The sequence below is a fragment of the Eulemur rufifrons genome, chromosome 1 (genome assembly GCF_041146395.1).
Source record: "Eulemur rufifrons isolate Redbay chromosome 1, OSU_ERuf_1, whole genome shotgun sequence".
In the NCBI taxonomy this organism is placed as follows: Eukaryota; Metazoa; Chordata; class Mammalia; order Primates; family Lemuridae; genus Eulemur; species Eulemur rufifrons.
The window spans coordinates 14,539,253-14,565,553 of NC_090983.1; the positions used below are offsets into that span (position 1 = coordinate 14,539,253).

General features: G+C 38.4%; 1 protein-coding gene across 3 annotated transcripts in view; it reads left to right on the forward strand.

Moving 5' to 3' along the window:
- PAX3 (paired box 3) overlaps window positions 1-26,301 on the forward strand; it is a 90,609-nt gene that overhangs the window by 49,973 nt on the left and 14,335 nt on the right. For all 3 annotated transcript variants that reach the window (XM_069466886.1, XM_069466887.1, XM_069466888.1), the window contains exons 5-7: window positions 11,907-12,112; window positions 21,292-21,457; window positions 22,364-22,578. In XM_069466886.1, coding sequence (XP_069322987.1) covers window positions 11,907-12,112; window positions 21,292-21,457; window positions 22,364-22,578 — 587 coding nt within the window. The remainder of the gene's footprint in view (window positions 1-11,906; window positions 12,113-21,291; window positions 21,458-22,363; window positions 22,579-26,301) is intronic.

Sequence of the window (26,301 nt, forward strand, 5' to 3'; positions counted from 1 at the left end):
ACTTTTGCAGAAGCAAGGCGAGGAATCACACTCTCTTCTGATTCATTATCCCCTTCTTCTCAGCCTCTAGGGAAGTGTTTCTCGCACAGTAGGTAGCCCATGCATGATTTCTAATGATGACCTTGATGTTGCTACTAATTCTTTTGCCAGCCAGGATTAAGCTCAGCCTTCTCTGTTGCCTCCAGGAAAAGAGTTTCCTCTTTCATTTATGTTCAGTTATTACCTCTTTCTATCTTCCAACAAGCAATAATTGACCCAGATAAGATTTTGATTTTTAAAACAAGCTTCCTCTGCTGCTTTTCTTCCTTATAGAATCCAGGAGAAAATGGGAAGCAAAGAAACAATCTTGAAATACCATATGGGAAGTGCCAGTTAAAATCATGTATGTATTATTTTGATCTCTATATTAAAGATCATAGGCTTGCAGAATTTGTGGTTCTGTTATTTAGTAAATAATGTATCTAGGTTTTCCAGCCTTGAGAGGGTATTTAATCTTTCTGTTGCTGCAGGGCATGGCTAGATTAACTCCTATGTATACTGACACTTTTTGCCTTGGTAGAAAGAGCACTGGAGTGGAAGTTTTACTTTTTGAGTTTAGGTTCCATATATTACTCATATTTGCATCCCTGGTTCCAAGGACAATATCAGCCACCTCTTAGGTATTCAGTAAATGGTTGGTGAACGATGTGTGATCTGGGGTAACCCCACTTGTTCCCTCTGAGCTTCATCTGTAAAACGAGGGGATTGGCCTAGAGTTTCTTCCAATGATTCTGCAATTTTATAAATGCTTTGCCCTGGCATTTCAGTTCTCTTAGTCATTTATATTCATACCTGTTTATGTAGGTTTCTGGCACTAAAAGGGTAGCATATAACTTTCTTCTAAATTTGCTTTTCTTCTGTTTTCCAAACAACTCGTGTCATGCTAATCCTGGAAAAATTTAGTCGTGGATAAAGCGGTTTAGGTTTTGTGTGTCTTTGGGTAGTCTTGACTTAATAAGGATGGCAAAAGAATCTTTTTGTTTTCTACCTCCTGAAAGGCTTTCTGTGTAACTTGTTACCTCTTTGACATATTGAGCCTTAGTTTATTTGTTGACTTTAAAACAACTCATGCATGCAACAGCAAAAATAGTTGATAGTGGAAAATCAAGATGAAGGCAAAGTAGTTCTTTGTTTTCGTCAATTATGTCATAATTGAACACATTTTGTCCTATTTAAAGCTCTGTAAATACAGCTAAGGCTTAGGTTTCATAGCCGGAGTTCTTTCTTAGTAACTGTACCTAACATAATTTTCACCTATACCAAGCACCACTGAAAATATTATGCACCTTTTATGCTCATGTTTTCACAACTGATTTATAGTGTTGACTGTGATATCTGAGTCTTGGCTCTGTAGGCCAGGAAGAAAAAAATGTGAGGATACTGGCTACAATTTTTCTTTCAATTCTCCTTAATCCTACTCCTCAAATGCTGATAAGATTCTATATTAAGGTAGCTTCTCTGAGCTCTCATGAATCAGGCAAGTTACATCATTGTAAACCTCATCTTTGCTCATCTGTAAGATGGGTATGACAATACCTTTCCAAAGAGGGTTTGGGTAAAAATGAAAGAAAACAAACACAAAGGACCAACCAGAGAGTAGTGGTTGGGTATAGCAAGCAGCTGTCATCAGGTTAATAAATAGCTGCTTTTCTTTTATCATTATTACTATTAAGTTAATTTTGCCCATAATGGTGAAGAAACTCTCACAAGAAGGGCTTTGAGAGATCCGCGTTCTGCTTGTAGTTAACCAGTTTTCCTAGGCATGATTTCAGGGTTGGTCTACATGGCAATGGCTGAAACACACTTAAACAAAAACGTGTGGCTTCAATTCAGATGCAGCAACAAAAAACATAAGCTAAATCCCCTCATAAAACTAGTCTTTTGCAACATATATTTTTTCCTATTAAAGAAATATTTTTCCAAAGGAAGAAATGGGTATATCTGGAAAAGTACAGTGGCTAGAAACAATTAATCTGCTTAATTTTTGTTCTATCATTGGTGAAATTAATAGTAATCAACTCAGAGCATTTCTACTATGCTGCAGTTTTGAATAAATAAGATGTAAATGGAAGAAAGGTACATAATTACTGCACAAAACATGATTTTATGTTCTATTTCATAGTTTTTTTCATTTATAGCATCTCTGAAATGCATATTTAATCGTGAGAGATTAAAAATGCCTATTGTTCTTTCAAATTGTTTGCAGTGTTCTTTTTTTCCTAACCCAATTCCATGGGATATCTATGAGTTGTCACATTTTTCGTAAGTAATAACTGTGTCAAGCTGTGCTGACAAAATGTCCCAACATAACTGTTAATAAGCATTGTCATTTTAAGCATGAAACAGTTTAGCTAATGATTTATCTCTTATAATGCAGCACTCGGGGCAGCTGTATGATTTGTCTCTTTAGCAAGTCAAGTAATTTCTTTAACAAAATGTTAAGCACAGATGGGCCATAAGCTGTCAGTTAACTATTATTGTGTCTGCATCTGCTTGCTTTCAACGCACTGTTTTATGTATTCAGTCAGTTACTTAGCTGTGGCTCCGTGAAAAGCTGAACCTACTCTGATTGGCAAATAAAATGTTCATTTGTCTCTTCTTCCTATTGTTTTGTTTTGGTAACACATGTCAGCAGCTCAATTACCCAGTTCATTAACAGCTCCCAAAGGACATGATGGCCAGGCTGAGATAAGAGGGCAATTGTGGCACATATGGTCAATAATGGCCTCTCTCTTGGCAATTGTAAATAAAAGTCACTTGGCCCTTTTCCTTTCAGGAGAACTACTGTTTTCCTATTCCCCTTCAGTGTGCAGATTACCTTCCCTCGCTCCTTGCAATCCAGTCCCAGGAAACTAGAGCTCAGCTTGCTGCTGTTAGAGGCACGAAGCCTTACTATGAATAGTGGCCCCGGTTCTTAATTTTAATTATGACTGACTTGTAAGCTCTTGAGGGAGAAAGTTCTCATCACGGGAGACTATTCTTAGAAAGCTGTTAGCTGATTAATTAGTTAACTAATCAGTTTTCCTAATTGAATAGTAACACATTTTCTTGGGGCTTTAGTCTCTTTTTTTCTTTGAAATGCTTTGGCGGTGGTTACCGTGGAGTTTTAAAAAGTCAAGTGAAAAAAAAATATTGCAAATAGTCATTTGCGAGGGGCGGGTAGGGAAGGGTGATATTCTCGTTTGATGGGAGGGATTCATGTTGGAAAAGGAATTCTTGTTACACACACGTAACCTGCAAAATAAGGGGTTTAAGAAGCCACTGGGTTAATTTGGGTCAGTGTCAGGGTTACTAAACCCGTAACAGATTCCTCCTTCGCTTTAAACCTTTGAAAGGAGGTGCTTAAAGAGGTACAGCTTGGTTGGGATTTTGTGGCTCCCTTAAGCAAAACATTGCTCGTATTAGGAGATGAGAAAAGCACAAGCATGTTTTTACTTAAACGTACCAGCAAATGCAGCTACTAAAAATAATCACTGGCAGAGCTGCTTGAAAAAAATGAAGAAGAAATACAGCTTTCTTTCTTGTGTTGTTACAAAGGAGGCCTTTTAAATGACTAATAGTCAGGTGGTGGCTGTTGTGAGAGAACTCCAACCAGAGAAAGGTTTCCCAAGGAAATGCGGACAGAAATCCGGCGGGCACCTGAAACTCGAAGTGCTCAGACCCTCAGGATGCAGGCATCTTTGGGTCGCGCAGTTCAGCACCTTGGAGGCAGCTCGGTTGTTCTGCCAGCCTCTGCTTGTCAGCCCTTATCTTAAATAAACACTCAACTGTCCATGTTGCGCATTTATAATAACTCCAGGGCGATGGAGCACACGGCTGGCCCTCCTGGACTGCCCAGGGCTGGCCATATTCATAACCAATCTGTACTCGCCTCCCAGGGCAGCAGGCACTCGGGGAGTTGTTGAGTGTCAGGGTTTATTTGTGCTATTTTGATTAGCCCCAACCTGGCAGGAGCTTATTTTCCTTCTAATGACCTCGTGCTGTGAGACGGCAGCTTCCGAGGGAAGGGCTTGGGTTGGAAGGGAGGGGAGTAGCGTTACTTTTTTCTGGCCAAAAACTGGGGGACTGCCGAGCAGGAACAAGAGTAGGTAACTGGCTAGAGGATCTTAATTAGATTTGGTGTTTTTGAAAGAACCTTTCCTGAGAAAGTCCAGCATATCTTTGCCAAAAATCGTCTTTTTTTTTTTTTTGCATTCCCTAAAGAGTCTTGCTGGCACACTTGGGGGAGAAATTGTCGAGGGAATAAAAACAAAACAAGACCCCTCTACTCACCCTCCTTAGACCTCTGATTAGGTTATAAACCATCTCTCCTAGTTTATCGACTAACAAAATAACAATTACTCAAATCTTAGTTCTGGGTTAAGAATTCTGGAAAGTTCAATTTATTGCTTTGATAATTTGTTTGGTTATACACAATTTCTAGCTGTACCTTGGGATTTTATTGTAAATCTTTGGTTTGTTCCTTTTGGTGGTGTATATCTCTTTTTTCCCTCTTCACATATACAATTTCAAAACACTTAAAAAAATGTCACTGATTACTTCTTAGCTTGTGAATTAATGTGGAAGAGAAGCTTCCAGGTGCTGAAGTCTCTCAACTGGCTTGGATTAACCCCTACTGGGCATCCATTTCAACCTCCCCCCTCCTCCCGTCTCTGAAAAAAAAACCCACCCCAACCTCCCCTTTCTCATCCACTCCGGCTTCCTTTGTGTCTCCTGCGCCCTGCTAGGCAGGTGTCAGAACCCTGAATGAGGGCAAATGCCCCGTTGATGGATTCCACAGATGGAGCGTGGAAATCGCTAGAATAGGCCTCAGCCACAGGCCATTTCTTGGGATCCAACAAAAGCCTCCAAATAAGTCAACAAAAATCCCAAAGATCACAAAGGGAAAATGTCATTTGTCATTTACTCTGGGTCTGTGAGTGAATATCAGTCTTGCTCCACTCCTCCTGACTTTCACCCGAGCAAACACGAGAGAGGTCATTCACATCTTTCTCAGTGTAAAAGAGCTACTTCAGATCAGAAAACAGTTAGTCGGCCCATTGTAGGCTTCATGTTGAACGGCAAAACTCACAGGCTCTGGAGACATTCTGCAATTAGCCAAGTAGGTGTATCAAACTCCTAGATGACCGGTTAAAGACTTTATGGAATAGACTTATGAAATACTCTTAAATGGTCAGACTCGGTAAGAAACTACGACTTCATGAAGCGCTCAGGAAGGATTCTTATTTTTATCTTGTTCTATTTATCAGCGAGACACAGCTCAGAGTAAAAATGCCAACAAGTCTAGCTGAGAAAGATTAAAATGGACGAGAAGACCATCGGATTTGGTGCGAGGCCATCTTATAGCAAATGAACGATGACTAGGAAGTTCAGCCTCCAGAGATTCCCCCCCACCTCCTCCCGGGCCTGTAAATCGCATTGTATTATATCTAGGGCAAACATAGAGTTTAAATGGTTGTCATGTTTTGATTCTTTAATTATTCAAATGAAAGGTCTGGCTGAGAAGAAAGACAATGTGCCAAATTCATGCTTGTGAATTATTTTGTTTCTCCATTTTTTGCCTGTCTCCCATCTCTGAATTATATTTGTCTGGAAACCAATAATTACAGAATTCCACATGACTAAATCCCTATAAAATTGAGGCAAGATTTCATGTATAATAGTGTTAACTAGGATGAAATATTTCCCGAGGCTACAGAGGAGGTCACGAGGGGCTGACGGACAAAGACATACTCTCTAGTTCTGTAATTCCTGCTTTAATTAAACTTCATGGTTAGTCCACTGGTGGTAATACTTTTGCCTTTTCTTCCCAGTTTGATTTGTTTCCAAAGGAAGAGTTTGTAATCCTGTGGGGTATGACAGTTGTCCTATACTCGATCCTCCTATACTTGCCATTTTCCCAAGTTTAATCTTAGGAGTTAACATGAAATTATTGGGATGACTAAAAAGTTGGCTCCTAAAACCTAAAATTAGATTGAGATACAATAAAATGAAATGAACATTCTTATAAAGCACAGGATTGAAACACTCAGGTACCTGGTCAGAGGTGATGCTTTCCAATGATCGCTCTGGGATTTCTGCTGAATGACCTATCAATATCACAATATGTTTCAAGTTATGTATTCCTGCACTTTTGTTTAAAAAGAACTTTTCAGCTTTTGATATCCTTTCACTATATGCATTGTAATAAAACATGCCAAAAAGAGGACTTTAATAAAAATATAAAATGAGTGGTCAGTTTAATTGCTCACAGTGAGATGTAGTTCCAGATTGACCAGTGGTTTGTGATGGTTCTTAGTAGAGACTGCCAATGGTTGGGCTGACTATTTTGCTTTCTTAAATTTAATATTCTGGCAAAATTGATTCATTTCTTAGTGCTTTACTATTGTTTGAAAACTATACTTTGAATATCTAAAGAGTTCAATAAATATTTGTTGAATTGAATTGAATTTTGCTGGAAAATTGGTGTATAATGTTGATGCAATTCTAGAATTTCTATAAATTTCATTTGATTCTGGGCAGTTTTTGAAAATTTGGGATAAATGGTAGCAGTCTTGCCAATCAGCTAACTAATTGCCATTTGAATTTCTGTTTTAGTTCATTGCTGCTATTCCTTTCTCTTCAAAAGGACAGTGTATGTATGTGGTAGAGGAACTAAACACTTATTTAGGATTCTCTAAGCTAGAAGAAAGTGAGCATGTCCTCTGAAGTCCTATAGACCTGGGTCAAATCCTCGATTTCTTAGCTGTGCAACCTGAACAACCTTTCGGTGTCTCAGTTTCTTTTTTCTGTCTGGTGGGGGACATACGTACTTACTAGGGTTGTTGTGTGGTTACATGGGGAAGCGAGAGAAATCCTCATCCTCCTGGAAAGGTTTGCTTCAGAGGCACTGCTGACACTGAGTTAATGTATAAGTAAGAGAATGGATTGTGAAGGGATTTCAATAATTGAGTCAAAATTTTCAACATCTGATAACAATATGGATTGGGATAAAATCTGCAAATTGTTATGCAACTTAAAGTACAAAATTTCCATCTAGAAGGCTGTGCATTATGTATTGATACAAATTTTCTTTTGAGAGCTGCCCTGGGATTTCAAAATTGGGGGACATTATCTCTATTTAATTAATAATAAAGCAAATTTTGTTTGTCACGGCATCTGTAGAATATGATCGAACAACTTAAATCTGATTAAAAATCTTCCCTTAATATTAAGGTTCTACAGTAGTAATATTCCAAAGAGATTATATTTAATCTGGTTGCTGTATCCTGATAATTTGTTAACTCATTTAGATAACTGTCTTGCTAACACTGTTTGTAGTTTTCCAAGTCATAGCATCAATATTCTATATGGAAAAAATATATAATTTCCTTTTATCAAGCTGCCTGAGAGAAGGCCTTGTTTTTACTTTTGTATAATATATAGGATTATATACTTTGTATCTAGTATCTAATTTGTTCTAGTAGCTTGAGTAAAGCTGAGTAGGTAAAATAGACGAATTCCAACAAAATGGTCACCTGTGTGCTATTAAACTGGGACTTAAGTTTTAGATTTTTTCCTGGTAAAAACTGAATGATTCATGGAATGCAATCATAGCTGAGGTAGAAAAAAAAAAACTGAATGATTCAAATTCAGGCAATTGTTGGGAATCAAGTTCTGTGCAAATAATGAATTTTATTTCTATTGAACAATATAAGATATAGTAGTATTTCCATCTTTAGAAATAGCTAGTTTTTCCTAGCTGGTAGATTAATCTGGGGTTGCTGATTTTACATATTTTAAAGCCCACATCCTTTTGGGGTTTACAGATGGGGAAAAGTTAGAATTAACTTGTTAGATTGTGGCTTCATATTGCCAAAAATTATCAGTTGGTTCTAATAATTTTCCAGAAGAAGAGTCAGGGAAATCATTTCCTCCATGTCTTTTGAAATGATGCTGTGTGGTGGTTTTCCTAGTTAGATGCAACCTTTCCATTGCTTTTGAATAAACAGTCTATAAATGAAAGTAGTGATTTGTTAGCTTGTTAAAAAAATTTATTTTGGTGGTAAAGGCTGTCATACTAAACTCATAAAAACTCTGAATACATGTATTTTTAAAGACCATGAGACCCTGCTTTCATGGCTTGTATTCATACAAAAAGTCAAGATCCAGGGAGCTTTTGCTCCTCTGCTCTATGGCAGGTTTCTGTCCTCCCTAAGCTTACCTTTGGATATACCTGCGTTACCGTTTGACAGGTGTACCTTCCCAAATTCTGAGTCTTTTAAATTACTAGCTCTTGGTAGTTCTTCATCTTAAAAAAATCAGTCTGCTTTGAAAAAATTGATAATTAGTCCCCAGAAAAATGCAGTGTGCAAATACTTGCAAAATTCCCCAAATGACTGTTGAGGGTTCACGGACCTCCGAAGCCCATCTACATAGATGTCGGGAGATGTCGTAAGAACAGAATTCCCATTTTAAAAATAAAGATGTGAAATAGTGGCAAAGAAATCAGTGTTAGAGCAAAACTGAAATTGTATCCTGCACTTGCATTCATTCAAAATGCACTTATTGAGCAGCTACTGTGTTCTAAAGGTTCCAGCAGTGAACCGGGCAGAGAAGGGCCTTGAGCTCACAGAGTTATGTTCTGGGGGATGTTGATTGTTAGGGTGAAACAATGTGGTCTTGACCCTCCAGATTAATTCTTCCTGGTGCTCGTAAATCTAACCAGTCTTTTTCTTCAGAAACCAGAGATGATTTTGATTAATTGAACTGACAGTGCATGGCACATCATATTTACTTGGAAGAATTTAATAACCCCTGAGACTCCCAAAGGAAACATGAAAATTTCCACATACTATTATCCTAATGGGATCATAGTAAGAGAATGTGCAAGCAAAGATTTAGGGTTCTCTCGGGCAGAGGAAGCTTTGGGTCAATTCTCAAATGCTATTGAGTTTTTCACTTGAATTCACTTCGGAAAGAAAGGCCAGGGCAACAGAAACTGGAAGCATGGAAGGGAAACCTTTTATGGAAATTTATTGTCTTCTTAGGAGAATGAGTCATTTGTTTCTTAGGGAGCATATTATTATAATTTCAAAATATATATGTGGAAGTGACTTTTTTTGGTAAATTGTGGCGGGAAGTATTTTATACACTTCAAAATGTTGAGAGGGAAAAGAATTAATCTGGAATATTCTATAGGGGTGGTTCTCAAAGTGTCACACAGAGTCAGAAGAATCAGCATCAATCACCTGAGAACATGTTAGACATGCAAATTCTTGGGGCTCACCCCAAACCTACTGAATGGAAACCATGGAAGGGGAGCTGCCAACAATCTGTTTTACCAAGCCCCCCCGGGGGATTCTGATGCTCTGAAAGTTTGAGAAATACTGTTCTAAAATTATGAACAAATTATTGATCATTTGGTTTAGCTCACATTTATTAAACATATACGCATATAAGTTGTATTGAGAGCTTTTGAAATTTATGATGCAATAGATGGCATATTTCTTAGCATGTTAATCATCCTTTAAAAATATTCCCATAGTTAAAGAAAATCTCTTTTCATTTTTTAAGTTTATACTAAAATACCCTAAAATAAGATTTATATTAAATGAAACCATTTTATATTACATTAGATAACAATTGAAAAACCAAGCATAGTATCTAACACACAGTAGATATATATCATACTTCTCTTTTACTTTTATGCACAAGTATTTGTTTTCAGGTATATTTTCTTTACTTTGTCATGTATATTATTAATTAATTCTATTGCCTCTTAATTTCACAGTGTTTAAATGTCAATAAAATGTAGAAGTATTAAAATATTAGAAAACTTGAAATCATATTTATATTAATAAATTCATTTTGGATGTGTACTCTTTTGGGAAGCTTATAATTTATCCTGAAGTAGAATTAAATTTTAGATTTCTGTAGGGCAGAGTTAAGTTTGAGCCTAAGATCAAAGAGAATTAAAAGTATGAGACATATACATCTTTACATTGCTTCTAGTGCCACCTGCTTTTCCCCAGGTCCTACCAGCCTGAAGGTGCAAATGAGTTACCTTGAGCTTGACGTTAATAATCTACACTTCTGGCTCACCTTCCCCACTTGCTGACAGCATATCTGAGCTCCTTCTCTAGAGGATCCCCCAGTTGTTTGTGGGGAGTTTTCCAAGTACATTTGCATGTGCTCAAGCACCAGGTTACTCTGCCTTCTCCCCTAGGCTCAGGGTCTTTGGCCTGCTAGGCTGGTGAGGGCCCTCTGCTCACTGCCTCAATGTCTGGGTCCTCTGGAGAGGGATGCTGTCCTGCCCAGAACCCTGGTCTGATGCATCCTCAAACCAAAGAACCCTCCATAGGCCAACAGGTGCTCTATTACTGTTGCAATTCACTCTGCCGTGGGAGTACTAGCAGAAACAGGGAGAATGCTCACTCCATTCTGCCCCCATCAAACCCTGGCCTGGAAGTGGCACCACTTGTGTCCAAGCTTTGCTAGTCACAGTTTCTGTTTATAAGGCTTCAGACCCTGTTCTTATAGTAGCAGACACTATATTGTACCATTAATGCAAGTTCTGTCTTATTTCTCAGCTCGCCCTTCTCTTCTTAGGTACCTGCTCACAAAAATTTGAAGGCCCCTTCCCCCTGGGGATATAGGCAAATGCAAGCTTTGTGGGGAGAGGGCCACAGAAGGGCTGGCTTCAGGGACATTGTTCTTGGGTTAAGGCTCTCTTGTTGCCATCTTGAAATTTATAATAATTCTTTTCTTTTTTTTTTTTTTTTGAGACAGAGTCTCACTCTGCTGCCTGGGCTAGAGTGCCATGGCGTCAGCCTAGCTCACAGCAACCTTAAACTCGTGGGCTCAAGTAATACTCCTGCTTCAGCCTCCTGAGTAGCTAGGACTACAGGCATGTGCCACCATGCCCGGCTAATTTTTTCTATATATATTTTTAGTTGTCCATATAATTTCTTTCTATTTTTAGCAGAGATGGGGTCTCGCTCTTGCTCAGGCTGGTCTTGAACTCCTGAGCTCAAACGATCCACCTGCCTTGCCCTCCCAGAGTGCTAGGTTTACAGGAGTGATCCACCGCACCCAGCCGAAATTTATAATAATTCTTGAACAAGGAGCCCCATATTTTCTTTTTGCACTGTGCTCCTCAAACCAAGCAGCTGTCCTGGGAAGCTGCCCAATAGTTCAGCAGAGACCCAGACTTTAAACTTCAGTTTAGGAACAGTTTGCTAGACGATGCCTGCTTCTTCTTGGGCCGGTTCTTGAGATTTATATTATTAGTACATAGATTCTCCTTAAAGCATTTCCCAAGATCTGACAATGAGATACTAAATTTAAACATCATTTTTCTTATAGGAGCAGTAGAGTCTATAAATATATAGGAATCCTGCAATAGTTTACTGTTATTGGCTATTTAGATACTAAGCCAATTTTGGAATTTTTTTTTTTTTTAAATCACATTTGTTAACAGATTTCCCAGTGTAAAGGCTGGTGAAAATTTATCAGGAACGAAATTAAATGTGATTCATCCATTAGACACGAATGGAGTACCCATTAAGTGGTCAAGTACAGGGCCATAAAAATGGAATAAGGCCTGTCCCTGTTTTCTAAGCGCTCATAATCGGCCTATACTGACAGATGCCAAGAGCAATTATTTCTGCTTGGGGGGCAGAGAGACAGGGAAGGGGAAGAGATTAAATATCATTTAATGATGTATTACTGCATGAGGGGCTGGGTGCCCACGGGAAGACATTGGGAATGTGCTATAGACTAAGATTTGAATTATCATGGCTTGGCCAGACTTTTTCTGATACACTTTTATTTTATTTTATTTTTTGATTCATATTTTATGATGTTTTTTTCTCTTATGCTTTTAGCCTCAGTACCACAGTCAGACGAAGGCTCTGACATCGACTCTGAACCAGATTTACCGCTAAAGAGAAAACAGCGCCGAAGCCGAACCACCTTCACTGCAGAACAGCTTGAAGAACTAGAACGTGCTTTTGAGAGAACCCACTACCCTGATATTTATACCAGAGAGGAGCTGGCCCAGAGGGCGAAGCTTACTGAGGCCCGAGTTCAGGTACTGACGCCCGGGCTCTCATGTCCTACTTAAAGCCAGCCAGGAAACAAAAAGTATCTTCTCATCTAAAACATATTTTAAACCAAGAAAATAAATATATTAGGAATAGCCCTTTAATGTAGATGCACGTTTTTAGACTTTGGTTGTTACTTCTAAGAGAATATGGTTATATTTATGATACACAGAGGTATGTCAATTCATTTGAGGAATATTTATTGTTCACCTTATTGTGTGCCTTTGGGGGCAGCATACAGATAATAGCAAACAAGTTTTGAGTGTTTACTCTGTGCTAGGCACTGTTTTAAGTGCTTTACATGAAGTAATCCATTTAATTATCATTAAAACCCCAGGTTGGTGCTGTAATTGCTATCCCCAATTTACAGATGAGGAAACTGAGACTCTGATTATTTAAGTAACTACTCAAGGTGGCATAGCTGCATAGCTATAGAGATAATTGGATCCCATACGCTTCATCTCTGTGGCCTTACAAGTCTGAAAAATGTTCAAAGGTAAACAAGGTAAAATTCCTTCCTTTAAGGGTTTTGTAGTCTGGAAACATTTCAAGTAATTATATTGTTTTAAGAACATGTTGAATTATCTTTTGAACTCTTAGATGTGTTCAAAACCTTTTGAAAAAGGCTACTTAGATGTACTATGTTTCTATCGAGTGTAATGTTTTTGTCATTAATGATAAACTTTTCCCTCAAGTTAGTAAAGCACTGTTTGAAAGATTGCATATGTTTTAGGGTATACTGGAACTCCTTGCTGCCCCAGAAATTGTTACCTTATCTGAAAATATCATCTGTTATTCCCAGAGACTTGACTTTCGTAGTCAAAGTCAGGCTGGGGGCGCAGCAGTTGTCATGGTCCCTAGATTGATCAACACTTTCGCAGACGCAGCTAATTAACTCTCCTATTACAGAATTTTACAGAGATAGCCTCTTCCAGGCCACAGAGCCTAGTCAGAGAGATTGTTTTATTTAACTTTCCATATGATCATCATAGTGCTAGGAAAGTCAAGTCATGCTAAAATGAATTAAGACAGTTCTTTCAAGGAGCTGCAGTCTAACATACAAAAACAAATACAGTAAACATACAAATAATTTAGAAACAAAGCAGATAAAAGCACCGAAAGAGAGAGAAAACTGTAGTGGGAGTTGAGAAGAGGAAAGGATGAGATCTGGAAGTCAATAAGAGAGGTGCGTGAAGAGGGCAGATTTAAGACAGACTTTCTAGGCTGGACAGGTATTCATTGGACAAGGTGGGTGAGGAGCGAATGTTAGTAATAGGGAATTATATGAGCACAGGCACAGAGAGGTGGGAGTGCGTGGGTCATGTATAAGATGACCTTTTATTTTCACTCCAGTCATATCAAGAGAACAGTGAATAGTCAGCTTGGGGACAGTGTAAGGAATGGTAAGGTGGCAGAAGCGAGGCTGAGGATGTCCTGTGGACGGCTTGGGTTTCAGGCTAGCGAGCTCCCACTGGCTATGACAGGCAGTGGGGACTGTGGCGTGAAATAGGTAGTGGCAGTGGGAATGGCAAGGAAGGGATGGTGGAGGAAGGTATCCAGGGGCAGAATGTAAGCAGATGGCTGTGTAAGCTGGAGCTGGGTAGGAGGGTGAATGAAGGGCAGAGCCACAGATATACTAAGGGTCACAGGGTTGATGCATTGGAGTTGGAGCTATTGAACCCATTTCATTGGAATACAGAGTGTTCCTCCCCTTGCACAGTATGGAAATGACTTCCATTAACCACAAATCATGATAATATGTAAATGTGTATATTAATATATCATAAATATATTATTGCATTCTTATTATTAACAACACTAATACCCATTATTGTATTATTAATATTTACAATGATGATAATATATTCATATACATATTATATTCAATATATGCATTTTATATATTATGTGTATATGTAATACTAATTATATATTATAATTAATATATTATCATTATAAATTAAATATATATGTATATATGTATCAATATGTGTATTATTAACATATCATGATAATATGTTAATAATATGATTTGTTAATATTATAAATATTAATAATGTACTAATATGTTTGTGATATATTAATATACACATTAATATATTATCATGATTTGTGGTTAATGGAAGTCATTTCTGTACTATGCAGTGCAGAGGAACACCCTGTATCCCAATGAAATGGGTGGAGGAATTCAATAATATTATAATACTGTACTATAGTATCATATATAACAATGTTATAAATAATATGTACATTAAATCTATTTTACTTTTGCTATAGTTCTGAGATTACCTGCTTTAAATATGAAGTGAAGGCCAATCGCTCCTCCCTTGAGTGTTCACTGTATTCCAGGGACTGGTCCCTGTACTCCGTGGCTGGCCAAGGCCACATACTAGATCTATTCTTAAGACAGGTCAAATATCAGCTCTAAACTGAATGAGAGTCAAAAAATAAACACTTATTTTAAGGAGACCAGAAAAAGAAGGTGATGAAACACTGAAAAGAGTGTTGAGTGTTGCTCTACTTACTCCTGCCTTTGTCAAAACTAAGGATGAGGACAGAATAAATTCAACTCCGTGTAGCTTGTACAGTGCCCAGCAATCTCATCTGGCTCAGTGAATGCCGAAGGATGATAAGAATGGCCCATTAACTTTCAGAGGACATGGGATCAAACCAATAAAGAGAGGTTCATATTTTTCTATACAGTGACCTCCTCTCCAAAGCAGGGCCCTCATTAACGTAACAGCTGTCTTAATGTGGCTTTAACCCGGTGACTCTTTACATTCCTTATGGCTTCTTTAGTTCCCTTGAGACACATCATGTCCTGCACCACGGCTGTGATCTACAGCCTAACAAATTCCCTCGAACACCCAGCATATGGATCTTTTACTTAACTCAGCAGGAAAAAGAAGGGAGTAGTTAATCACTGATTAAAATGCCAGGAGAAAATCCTTTAGTTTTTAGAAGGATCTGGGAAAGCAGTAGCAAAGTCAACTCAGTTTGAGTGATAGCCAGAAAGTGTGAGTTAGTTTAATTTGGGGCATCTGGAAAACCAAACACCAAACTCTAGAAAACCATGCCTCCATTCCCTTTTTCTTTCCTGAGCAAAACTATTTCTAGACTCTTCTGGATAGTGATGAGACTAAAGCTATAATAACTTTTAGACCTTTGCCAGTGTTTCATAAAAATTCATTTGGGCAGTAGCTATGTTGAGTTATCATAGCCAAATCTGAATACACGAACTAAGAATTGTTGTACACCAAAGACTATCTGCCTCATAACAACAACACTACAGGTGAAAAAATAAGACTATTTGCCTAATTCATCTGGGTAGCTGTTACTATGCAAATAATGACAAGCATTAAAGTTTTGTGAGAAAGAATTACTTGCAAATATTTATGATGTAAAAAAGTTTTAGTAAATATTCCATCTAAGAATCCCAGGAATTAGGAAAGTATCATTCTTTTTCACCATCAAGATAATGGAAGACAGGAAAGGAAGCTACTTGTGGGAATAGCATCTAATTAGGAGTCAGAAGACAGGGGTTTTGGTCCAAGCTTGCCAAAAGTGTTTTGTTGAGCAAGTCACCTAATCCTGTTGTAATCATTCTGGGCTTCAGGTGTTTTTTTTTTTTTTCCTCTTAATTTTTAAAATATGGGGTTGGTTAGATCAGATGATCTCAGTCTGGGTCCACAACAAACTATAATAATCATGGATGGACTTTTTGGGAAACTTGAGATTTGTACACAAAATTTCATGCCTCTTTCTGTGTGTGTGTGTGTGTGTGTGTGTGTTTGTGTGTGTCTGTCTGTCTGTCTATATACAACTGTTAACCAGGACCCCTGGCTTTTTATCACATTATCAAATACAATCTTTCCCCAACTCCCAAATTAAAAACTACTAGGATGCATGATCTCTCAGGACCTTTATAGCAGCAGTAATTTGAGATTCTCAAAGAAGCATCATGGTGATTTAAAGCTACCCAACATATCTATGTAGTTCAGAAATTAAGACAGGTATGGAATATCCTGAACTCCACGATGAAGCAAGACTGTGGTCATTCTACAGCTCTCTGCAGGAGCTCGCTCTTGAGTTGTATCAAGATGTGGCTGAATGTGCTCGTGAGTGTCCATGAGTTTTAGACATACTTGGGCACATGACGTTCTTCCTTGTCAAACTTGCCCATCCTCTTCCCAACCTGCTCTCCATGCAGTGGCCAAAACTGGAGAGCAGCGACGATAGGAAGGCTGGGGAGAGCGTGGTAGAGAAAGCGAAAGAAGATGATGTGAATGAGAAGGTCCAGGGAAATGAGCAGCTTGCACTGAATTTACTTACTTCAAAAGTACCATACTTGGCATTGCAGCATTAGACATCACTGAGTCTAGTGTTTAATCAAGCATTTTATACTCTTGTTGTGAATTCTCTTTCTAAGGATTAAGTATTACATGCTCTCCCCATTTTTCAAATGGCACTGGAAATAATCCATCTCGAATGACGTAGGTTAAATTGCCTTTAAGGACAACACCAAAAACGTGAAGCAGTAATTTATTGAAGGGCAAAATTAGGCTTACACCATGGGACAATTAGCACTAATCCATGAAACTTGGATGCAAATTTGACCCAAGCCTCCATTCAAGTCAAACTGGCTTTCAATTATTTGAGGTGTTCCTTGGGCACTTTCCTGTTTACACATTGGCACAAAAGGCTTTGGCTACAGACCACAGAGTGAAGGAAATAAAGCGAGGCTTTAATTCTTGATTTTCTCAGACAGAAATCTCAATGTGAGACTTTTAACTTAATAACTAACATTTATTAAACACTTAATTTCTTCTAGGTATTCTTTTAAGTGCTTTGAATATATTATATCTTTTTAATTGTCATAACAATCTTTCGAAGTAGTTTTTTATGTTCCCTATTTAGCAGATGGGAAAACAAAGACCCACAAGTATGAAGCAAACCGTTCAAGGTCATAAAAATAGTAAGTGAGGAAGCTGGGACTCAACTTTTGCCTGGTCTACATGGCACCCCTGTGAAAAAAAAGTATTACTATATCTTTACTGTAGAAAGTACTGAGTTCTCCCCCAACTTGTATTGCTGAGAGTCTGAACAAATTGGTTTACTTGCTCATGAAGAGAAAAACTTGTGAAAATCTTATTTTTCTTTTGTGAATCATTATATTTTTTTTTACTAGTTATCGCAATGTTATGGGGCTCTTTCAATCAATTTAAATTTTACTTTGAAAAATATCATTGGATATTATACCACTCTGGAAATGTATCTAAAGATCTTTTTCCAAAAGGCATGAATATAGCTTTACGGAAGGGCTCAGTAGAGAGACATACCAGTGGGGAAAAGTCCAGGGGGCAGTTGAAAATGAACCAGGCTGCAGTTTATCAATGAACTATCAACTTGCTTTGAGGAAGAGATTTGACCTATTGTGAATTATACATCCAATTATAGGCAATTAACTGTGCTAAGAGGTTACCAATTAATTTGTGCCTACCCTCCCCACTTCCTTACAATGCTAAGTGTGATACGGAGATGGTAAAATTACATTGAGTTATAGATCACAGAAGTACATTAAACAGGTACATAGCCAAATTTGTAAAACTTGTTCTTTCTGCCCTACTGACAAAGACACTGGTGGAAAATTCATATTCTCTCCAAGAGTATCAACGAAAGGCCAGTTTATCTTTGTTGCTGTTGCTACTCCTTTCAAAACAAGGGAAAATTTCCAGTAATTTAACCACTGAGTCATAAATGCCCTCCATCTATTTTAGATGAACTTATTCAGTTTTGTAAACTCACACATGCCATTCAGTAGATTATTGGTTGATTGTCTGCTAGGAACTAGTGATTTATTATTGAAAGATTTATCAAGGACTTCTGAGTATCATGGGAATTTTGGTTAAATGTGGAATGATAACAGCATCCCAGGATTATTGTGTTTGGTCCGTTTGGGTATTGAAAATGAAAGTTATTTCAAGGGCACCTTTTTCCCCCTACTAAAAATAGAAGATACATATTTTATTTAAAAACAAAAGCTATGTTTCAAAGAATAAAGAAGGCAAAAACCCCTTCCCAACTTGCAATTTCAGTGTATTTTTCCTTTAATGTTTCTTTTGGCAGACTCAGCTGGTTCTAGGAAATGCAAAAAGATGGTAAGATGATAAAAAATCTGGTTAAATGGCCAGAGACAGGCAGGGTATTCCGCACTAAGCCCTGATCCTCTCAAGAATAACCCTCTGGATTTATTTAGCTTAAATTTAAACAATGTTTAAATTCCTTCCTTTGGGAATCTCTTGAACTTCCTGCTGAAGGTTTGTTTTTCAGTAAAAATTTGCTTCCCAACTATTTCTCTTCAATTTTTATTATAGATATAATAGATATTATATCATAAATATTAATATAAGAATTTTTTAACCCAACTCCTGGTGGGTTTACTCAATGTCTTTGATACTTATTTGTATCATTTTGGAAAAAAATGAAAACAAACTTCAAAACCCTTATACCTCTAGTCTGTTTGGATTCTATCTTTCGCAGGTATTTGTAGAAAGTCATGATGTTCCTCCTTTATTATTTGAGCAAAGACATTTTTGATTTTAAAAACTGGGGTATAGTGGAGTTAGAATGAACCTTGTGTTAACAGCAGGTTGAGACTGATGGAGAGATCAGGCATAGCTACCCCCCAGGGCAAATCAGACTTGGTTTACTTATCTAAAGGTTACAGAAGGAGGTGGCCACAGAGAGACTGGCTGTGTCCTCCGACAACAACCGAAGTGTAAGTTTCTGAGCTCTTCATAAAGGGTCTTACTGGTGGAATTGAGGATAGTAAATCTTCACGGGTGAGGTTACAAAGAACTTTTAGAAGTCCAGTTCTCCTCCCAGCCTAGTTCATAAAGCTGACACACTGCACAGAGTTGGTCTAGATAGGTGTGGGGCATTACCTCATCTGAGCCAGGAGGACCTCTTTAGTCTTGAAGTTTCATAATATAAAATATGACTACAGTGTGTGGGATGGTACAGTACACTCAGGCATGAACGTGGCCCTCATTTCTCACTCTCGGCTTCCTCAGGCTAACACAGCTTGTTCCCAGCACTTCCTTGAAAGTGGTTTTCTTACCCTGATGCCTCTGGGAGTCACGGTAACGTGCGCTCAGACGTGCCATGAGAAAGCAAAAGTGATGCACACCAGAAATTGAGTGTTGTTCGTAGTTCTATTACCCCAGGTGGCAATTTATTAAGTTAAATAAAACTCTAATTCGATTATGTATCAACGTGGGGAAATATTGACTTACCTCTTTTTCCTGTTGGAAACTTAAGGAGTATTAAATGTTAATATTTTGGGGAAGTTCAAACAGCTTTCCTTACCAATGTCTTGCAACAGTGGTGAGAGAAGACAAAAACCCTTTTCACACAGATGCCTGGGCGAGTAACAGAAGTTTGAGCAGATCCTTTGGCAAAGTATTTGCTAAATTGGGCTTTCCTTCTCTCTTAAATTGTATGGCTTTAAAAGTTACAATCAAGTTGTATAATTGTTAACAGTGTTCTATCGGGAAACCAAGTCTCATCTTTTCTCTTAGACAAGCTGGAGTGATTCCTCATCAAAATCATATCCAAACTTTAAAATGAGCTGAAACTTTGCCTCCACTCTGAAGTTTTCCTAATTCTCTGCACTTCCAAACATGGTACTTCTACTTCTAGTGAGCAATTACTTTGGTCTCCTTGACTACTCTGTGAATTCCATGAGGACAAGGCAGGAAGCCACTTGAGTGCAGGGATCCTACTTTATTCCCTTTTAATCCCTCCAAGGCCATGCACAATACTTTCCCCATATTGTTTCAATGAACTTTTGGTGTAGCAACTAGAATATTTCTCTCTCTCTCTCTTTTTTTTTTTGAGGCAGGGTCTTGCTCTGTTGCCTGGGCTAGAGTGCAGTGGCATCATCATAGCTCACTGCAGCCTCAAACTTCCAGGCTCAGGTGATCCTCCTGCCTCAGCCTCCCTTGTAGCTGGGACTACAGGCATGCGCCACCATGCCCAACTAATCTTCCTATTTTTTTGTAGAGACAGGGTCTTTGTCTTGCTCAGGCTGGTCTTGAACTCCTAACCTCAAGCAGTCCTCCCACTTCAGCCTCCCAAAGTGCTAGGATTACAGGCATGAGCCACTGTACCCAACTGGAGAATATCTTTAAGTGGTAGAAATCCTCTCTCATTTAGGGGGAAACATCATGTATGAACTCTGGAAAAATCACTCCAAATTCTATATATAAACTCAGCAGAGGTAGGAATTGGGCGCGATCATGGGGCCATTAAAGGCCTTGATCACAATTTCTTAACATTTTAGGTATTCAGTTACAGTTCTTGCTGCTCTTATTGCCCTTTCTCTCCACAGACTCACACAGAAAACTTGGGCTTTGAATTCCTTGAAGGCATATTATTATATTACGTCAGGTTTTCCTGAATGTACCTGGTTAGCATAGTACCTGACACAGATATTACAGGTGCTTACAGCTGTTGCTGAAAGAAATAATAAAGAAACTATTAATAGTTATTTAAGATAAAAAAACACTTTCATGTCTGGAAACACCACTTTGGCATTTATTTTCACTGAGATTAGTGCAATGTCTCATTCCTTGAAAGAGATGATAAAATGGCTCCATTTATCCTCCTATTCAATCTATATGACTATCCAGGAGCTATACGAATAACGACCATCGAAAGACAGAGACAGACTGATAAGAATATAAAATACAAGGCTTAGTGTAATAGGGAAGACCAAATTTTGGACATGTCATGTGGGGGTCAAAGAGGCTCATGAACCCTCCCAGGAGGCTGTACTACATGCAGGTGGGTGGGTGTTGTGACAGTGGTGGGGAGGGCCTGCTGTGCCTGTTCCTGCTCTGTGACTCCTGCCCACGGTCATCGCCAGGTTGCTGGGGGCTGTTGCATTACCACGGTGGGTCCTTGGATCCTCTCTCCTGACCCCTGACATTTAACTCTCCTTTCACCCCTGACAATACTCCCAAACAACACAGGAGGCGGAGGGCTCTTGCATCTATCTGCCCTGTCAGTGAGGGGCCTTTAATCTGTTTTAGCATGAAAAATTCATTAAGAATGTGCTATTATTTCATCAGTGAAATCCTCAAATTTTAAATTAAATCCATAGGTCTGGTTTAGCAACCGCCGTGCAAGATGGAGGAAGCAAGCTGGGGCCAATCAACTGATGGCTTTCAACCATCTCATTCCGGGGGGCTTCCCTCCCACGGCCATGCCGACGCTGCCAACATACCAGCTGTCGGAGACCTCTTACCAGCCCACGTCGATTCCACAAGGTATAGAGGAAGAGAGTCGAGGAGATTAAAATGTAACTTCCAATCGCTTTCTCTGGTGGATATTTTATACAAGTGAAATCCTTCTGCGATGCTGACATCGATGTTGTTTGTATGTTAATTATATTACGTTGGGTTGTCCTGAATGTACCTGTCACATTTCAGAAACATAGTTTGTTCTATGACATACCTGAATCTCTCAGATAAACTGTGTTGTAATACAACACCACTGCAGTATTTTGAAACAAAACAGCCTTCCTAAATAAACATGGGATTTGCTTTGCTTTCGGTAAAATTTTACCTCTACATTTGTACTCCGGTTTGCAACTAACTGAAGTTGTATGGTGGTTACTAACTGCAGTAGTACTAGAGAGAAGGTAAGCTTTGATACGGTCACTATTTGTTAGCACACACAGCTGAATAGGATAATGTTAAATTGTAAGACTCAATTATTTGGGACTATGAAAGCTAGCATTCCCGGCATTTGAAACTAGACTATGACACTAATATTTAGGTGCTTTAGAAGTATATTTGATAAGAAATTTGAGGCTTGCCTTCCTTACCTTGGTTAATGCTTATATTGGTTGATTCTCACATTGATTAATAACATTCACTACCAAAATACACTTGTTAGCATTGTTAATGTGATTTCTGCATTTGTAGTCTGGTTGAGTGTGCCATGGACAGTATATACATAAGTTGTGTCCTTTCAGATATGTGCAAAGATACATGTGACTGTATGTGTGGTGAGTGATTCTACACCTGCATGTTAAGAAATGCAGTTAGAAATGGATATTTGATCTGACCAATAGATACTACTGACGGCCTGGTGACTTGTGAACTTTTGCGTTGGACTTTCTCTGCCGTCCTACACGGAAACTTTAGAGCTGACAATGGTTTTCATTTCAGCCGTGTCGGATCCCAGCAGCACCGTTCACAGACCTCAGCCGCTTCCTCCAAGCACCGTACACCAAAGCACTATTCCTCCGAACCCGGACAGCAGCTCTGCCTACTGCCTCCCCAGCACCAGGCACGGATTTTCCAGCTATACAGACAGCTTCGTGCCTCCATCGGGGCCCTCCAATCCCATGAACCCCGCCATTGGCAATGGCCTTTCACCTCAGGTCAGTGTTTCTAGACAGACGATTTGCTGTATACCAGAACCAAATAGTCAATTCCCTGAGGCAGTGGTGTAATGAATTGCCAAATTTAAACCATAATGTATTCTTTATACAAGCCACATGATTTCAGTTTTCTGGTTTCCTTTCTCTTCACCCTTCCTTCTGGCTGCATCAAAAGTTTTAGCTTCGACTTAAAATTCAAGTGATGTTTGATGTAATCATGCAGACTTTGTGTTTAGACTTAGTTGTGAAGGTGTTTGTCATGTGTCGTCTTCTCCATCCTAGTTCTGGACTTTGGTTAAGAAACTCACAAACATGGCTGGGTTTTTATTTTTGGTTTTGTTTCTTGTTTTAAATGCTGTTTGGTCAGCGGATGAGGTTGTGAGCAAAAGCACTTCATAAAGAAGCACTAAAGCTTTGACGAAACACTTGGAGAGGAAGCAAACAAGTCATGCAGAGAGAGACCGAGTTGATGGCTACGAATTCTGGAATAAATGAGTTATAAATGCACAAATTAGGAGAATTGCTGCTCTGTGGGAATATATAAATATTTGAATGTTATAATTGTTTTTCTAATTTGCATTGGACTGTGAGCTTTTCTTGGGAGATCATATTAATAAATTGCCTTGATAATTGCATGTCCCGGGGTTGGTTAAATTTCCTACATGTGGCATCTGTCTGAGGTTGATATTATTAGCAGTTGTTTAAATACAGATCACTTGATTTTATTAGAGAGTGTTTAGCCCAGGTGGTGAGGATAGCTGCCCACTAAATTTGGAGAAATGTCACAAAGGGGTTGCAATCTATAATTGCAATCAAGAATCTCTTCAGGGCTGAGAGTGAGAGTTTTAACAGCTTTATCTTTTCTCAACCCCCTTTTTCCTCTCGGTGGTTAGAAAAACAGAGAGAAGCTCCGAATGACACAAATGAAAAGTGAAAAGACAATTATCCTCAATTACACACTAATCACTGACTATCACCGCTGCCTAAGCACCAAGAGGGCATTCTAATAGGCAGAAAATGAGATTTTAATGGCACAAAGGGTGGCCAAAATAACGACTCGTATATCTTTGCCTTCTTCGTTTTCTTCAACTTGTGGTGTCTGTCTTGAGAGTGGAGTTCCTGGGCTCTGCGCAACGGTGATAACTCCGAGCAGCTGAAAAGTTCAAAGCCGTTGGAGTTGAAAAGAATGGATAGCAAAGGCAATGGAATAAACATTTCTGCCTAAAGGCAAAAGTTCATAAATCCCTTTTTGTAACAGTAAATGTAATTAAGTTTCATAGATTCCTATAGCATATCCTGGGATAAAAAAATAAGAGGTGGCTTTAAACCTCAGCTGAAAAATAACAACATGAAAACAATGAAAATGCTTCCTACAGGACTTTTAATACATTTCATTTCCAAGTGCTGGCATTTGTGAATGTGATTTTGCATGAAAATCATGGACTCACATTGATAGAGTCATCTTTAAAATGCCCATATTCATAGTGTATAAACTTCTTCTTCCACAATTTAGAAATAACATCAGAAGTAGTTATCTCTGCAATTTTTAACATTTAGTAGTTTTGGGCCATAGAAAAGCTTTTTAGGAACATGATTTGGTTGACAGTTTTAATGAAAGTAAACTCTCACCCTCGCTGCTTCTGTTAGGTGAGATCCAGGATTCTGTTGCAGTTTTTAGTACCTTATCTTATTTGGTCATAATAACAATAACACAAATCTGTGTTCTATAGGTGAAACTGCTAGTTTCTTGCATTTTAAGTGTATTATCTTGTATGTTATGATGTGTACTATGGTGTATTATAGAAGAATTACATAGGTGGAATTGCTAGAACTTGATCTCCTAACCATTAATGCTTGACTTCAAGAAGCCTGGCTGATTCTAGAGTTGCTGGTGGTGGGGGAGGGGGAATCATTCCAACATCAAGCAATGGAAAATTCCACAGGCATTTTTTTTCCTGTATTTTTTTACTACATCTTGCTTATCATGTTAATTCCTTACTTATTATATTGCAAATATCCAGGATATTTTGCATTTCCACCATGTGTTTCCACCTCAAACCACCACTACGAACCCGTGTTGTCTTAGTTCTTGTAGCGACCCTAATGAGGAAGAAAAGAGACAAATAATATGAAGTTCTTCCTCATGTCCCAGGCTGAGCTGGGGAACAAAAGACAGTAAATGAAACAGTATCTTGCCAAAAATATTTATAAGACAATGGAGTAGAATTAGGATTAGAACTCAGATTTCTACAGCCTTTGGGATTTATCACTTCTCAAGAATGCCTCTGTTTAAACTAGAGGATGCCTACACTACTTTTGGTTGTCTCACTTTATTAAAAATATTGTAAAGAAAAATTCGAAGCAAAAAGCCCACGTCTAGTAACCTGGTTTTCCTGTTAACTAATGAAGAGACTAAAAAAAGGCTGGTGACCCTTTAGTCACTGCTTATCATAAAGTGCTTATTAATATATTGGATCCTATAAAACTAACTAATAGTATGATTACCATTTCTCCTCTTCCTCTCCACCTACTCTTCTACTGCCTCTTCTTCTGTCTGGTCATCTAACATGCAAATAAATCAACTGAGGCCCAGAAATAGTGTCACCTACTGCTGGCCACAGGGCTGAGAGTGAGGAAATTGGGACTAGAATGTAGGATTCTTATCTCCTAGTCTAGACTCTTGTCCAGGATAGCACAGAGTTGAGTGAAGAAGAAACAGGTTTCCTGACAAAGCAGGGGCAGGGGGTTTTGGTTATATTTTAAATAATCTAGTAGAGACTAGTTTTGTAAACTTTTAGGTTCATACTAAGTTATGCTCTTTTTGCTAAGCTTAATTTCTATTTTTTTTAACTTCTCCCAATAATAAAAGCATTGGATGCTTATTATAGAAATATGGAAAAATTTTTTTAAAAGTGTCTTTAGAGTAGAAAAAAATTCCCCCAATACAATCACTATTAATATTTTTGCATATCGCCTTTCAGATTTTGGGGTCTTATGCCTCTTTTAGAAGCATAATTGAGATAGTACTATATACACCTTTGCATCTTGCCTTTTCTCTGCCTTTAGATGCCATCATAGGTCTTTCCCCACCTATGAATTGAAACTGAATTGGATATAAAGTTTTTTGAGTTATTATCATCAATTCATTGTAGGTCTCTTCAGTAGAGGTTATTTGACATGTTAGAAATATTTGTGCATTTTATTTTTTTTTCCTAGTGTCACTGAAATTGATGTGTTATTTACCATTCAGACTTGGAAACCATAAGTTGGAATGTACGTGAAGCATTGTTGAATTGACTTGCTAGTTTTTTGTCAAGGAATTAATAATAGACATCATAAGGAAACCCAAATCGTTTCTCTCTCTCTGTGTGTGTGTGTGTGTGTGTATGGTAGTTGGTTTTTGTTTGGCATCTCTAATATCTCTCAAGCAAAGTTTCTTTTAAAGCTCAGAATCAGAGCCATTTGCCAAATGGTGCATCATAGATGCTCTCAACCTTTCCTCCGGGAAGGTCTCAGCTTCATGAGGGGTGGGTAAGTAACAGTACCTCAAGGAGGTCACACGTGTCCAGATGGTCAGAGAGGGTAGCAATAGACTGATGTGTATTTGTGACAGTCTAAAGCTCAGAATACCCACCTTTAGAAACTTTGGTGTTATTCTTCCTTGAATTGCTGAAAGGGTCTATGCACTTAATCGTTGACAAGTTTTTCTTGTTCTGAGGCAAT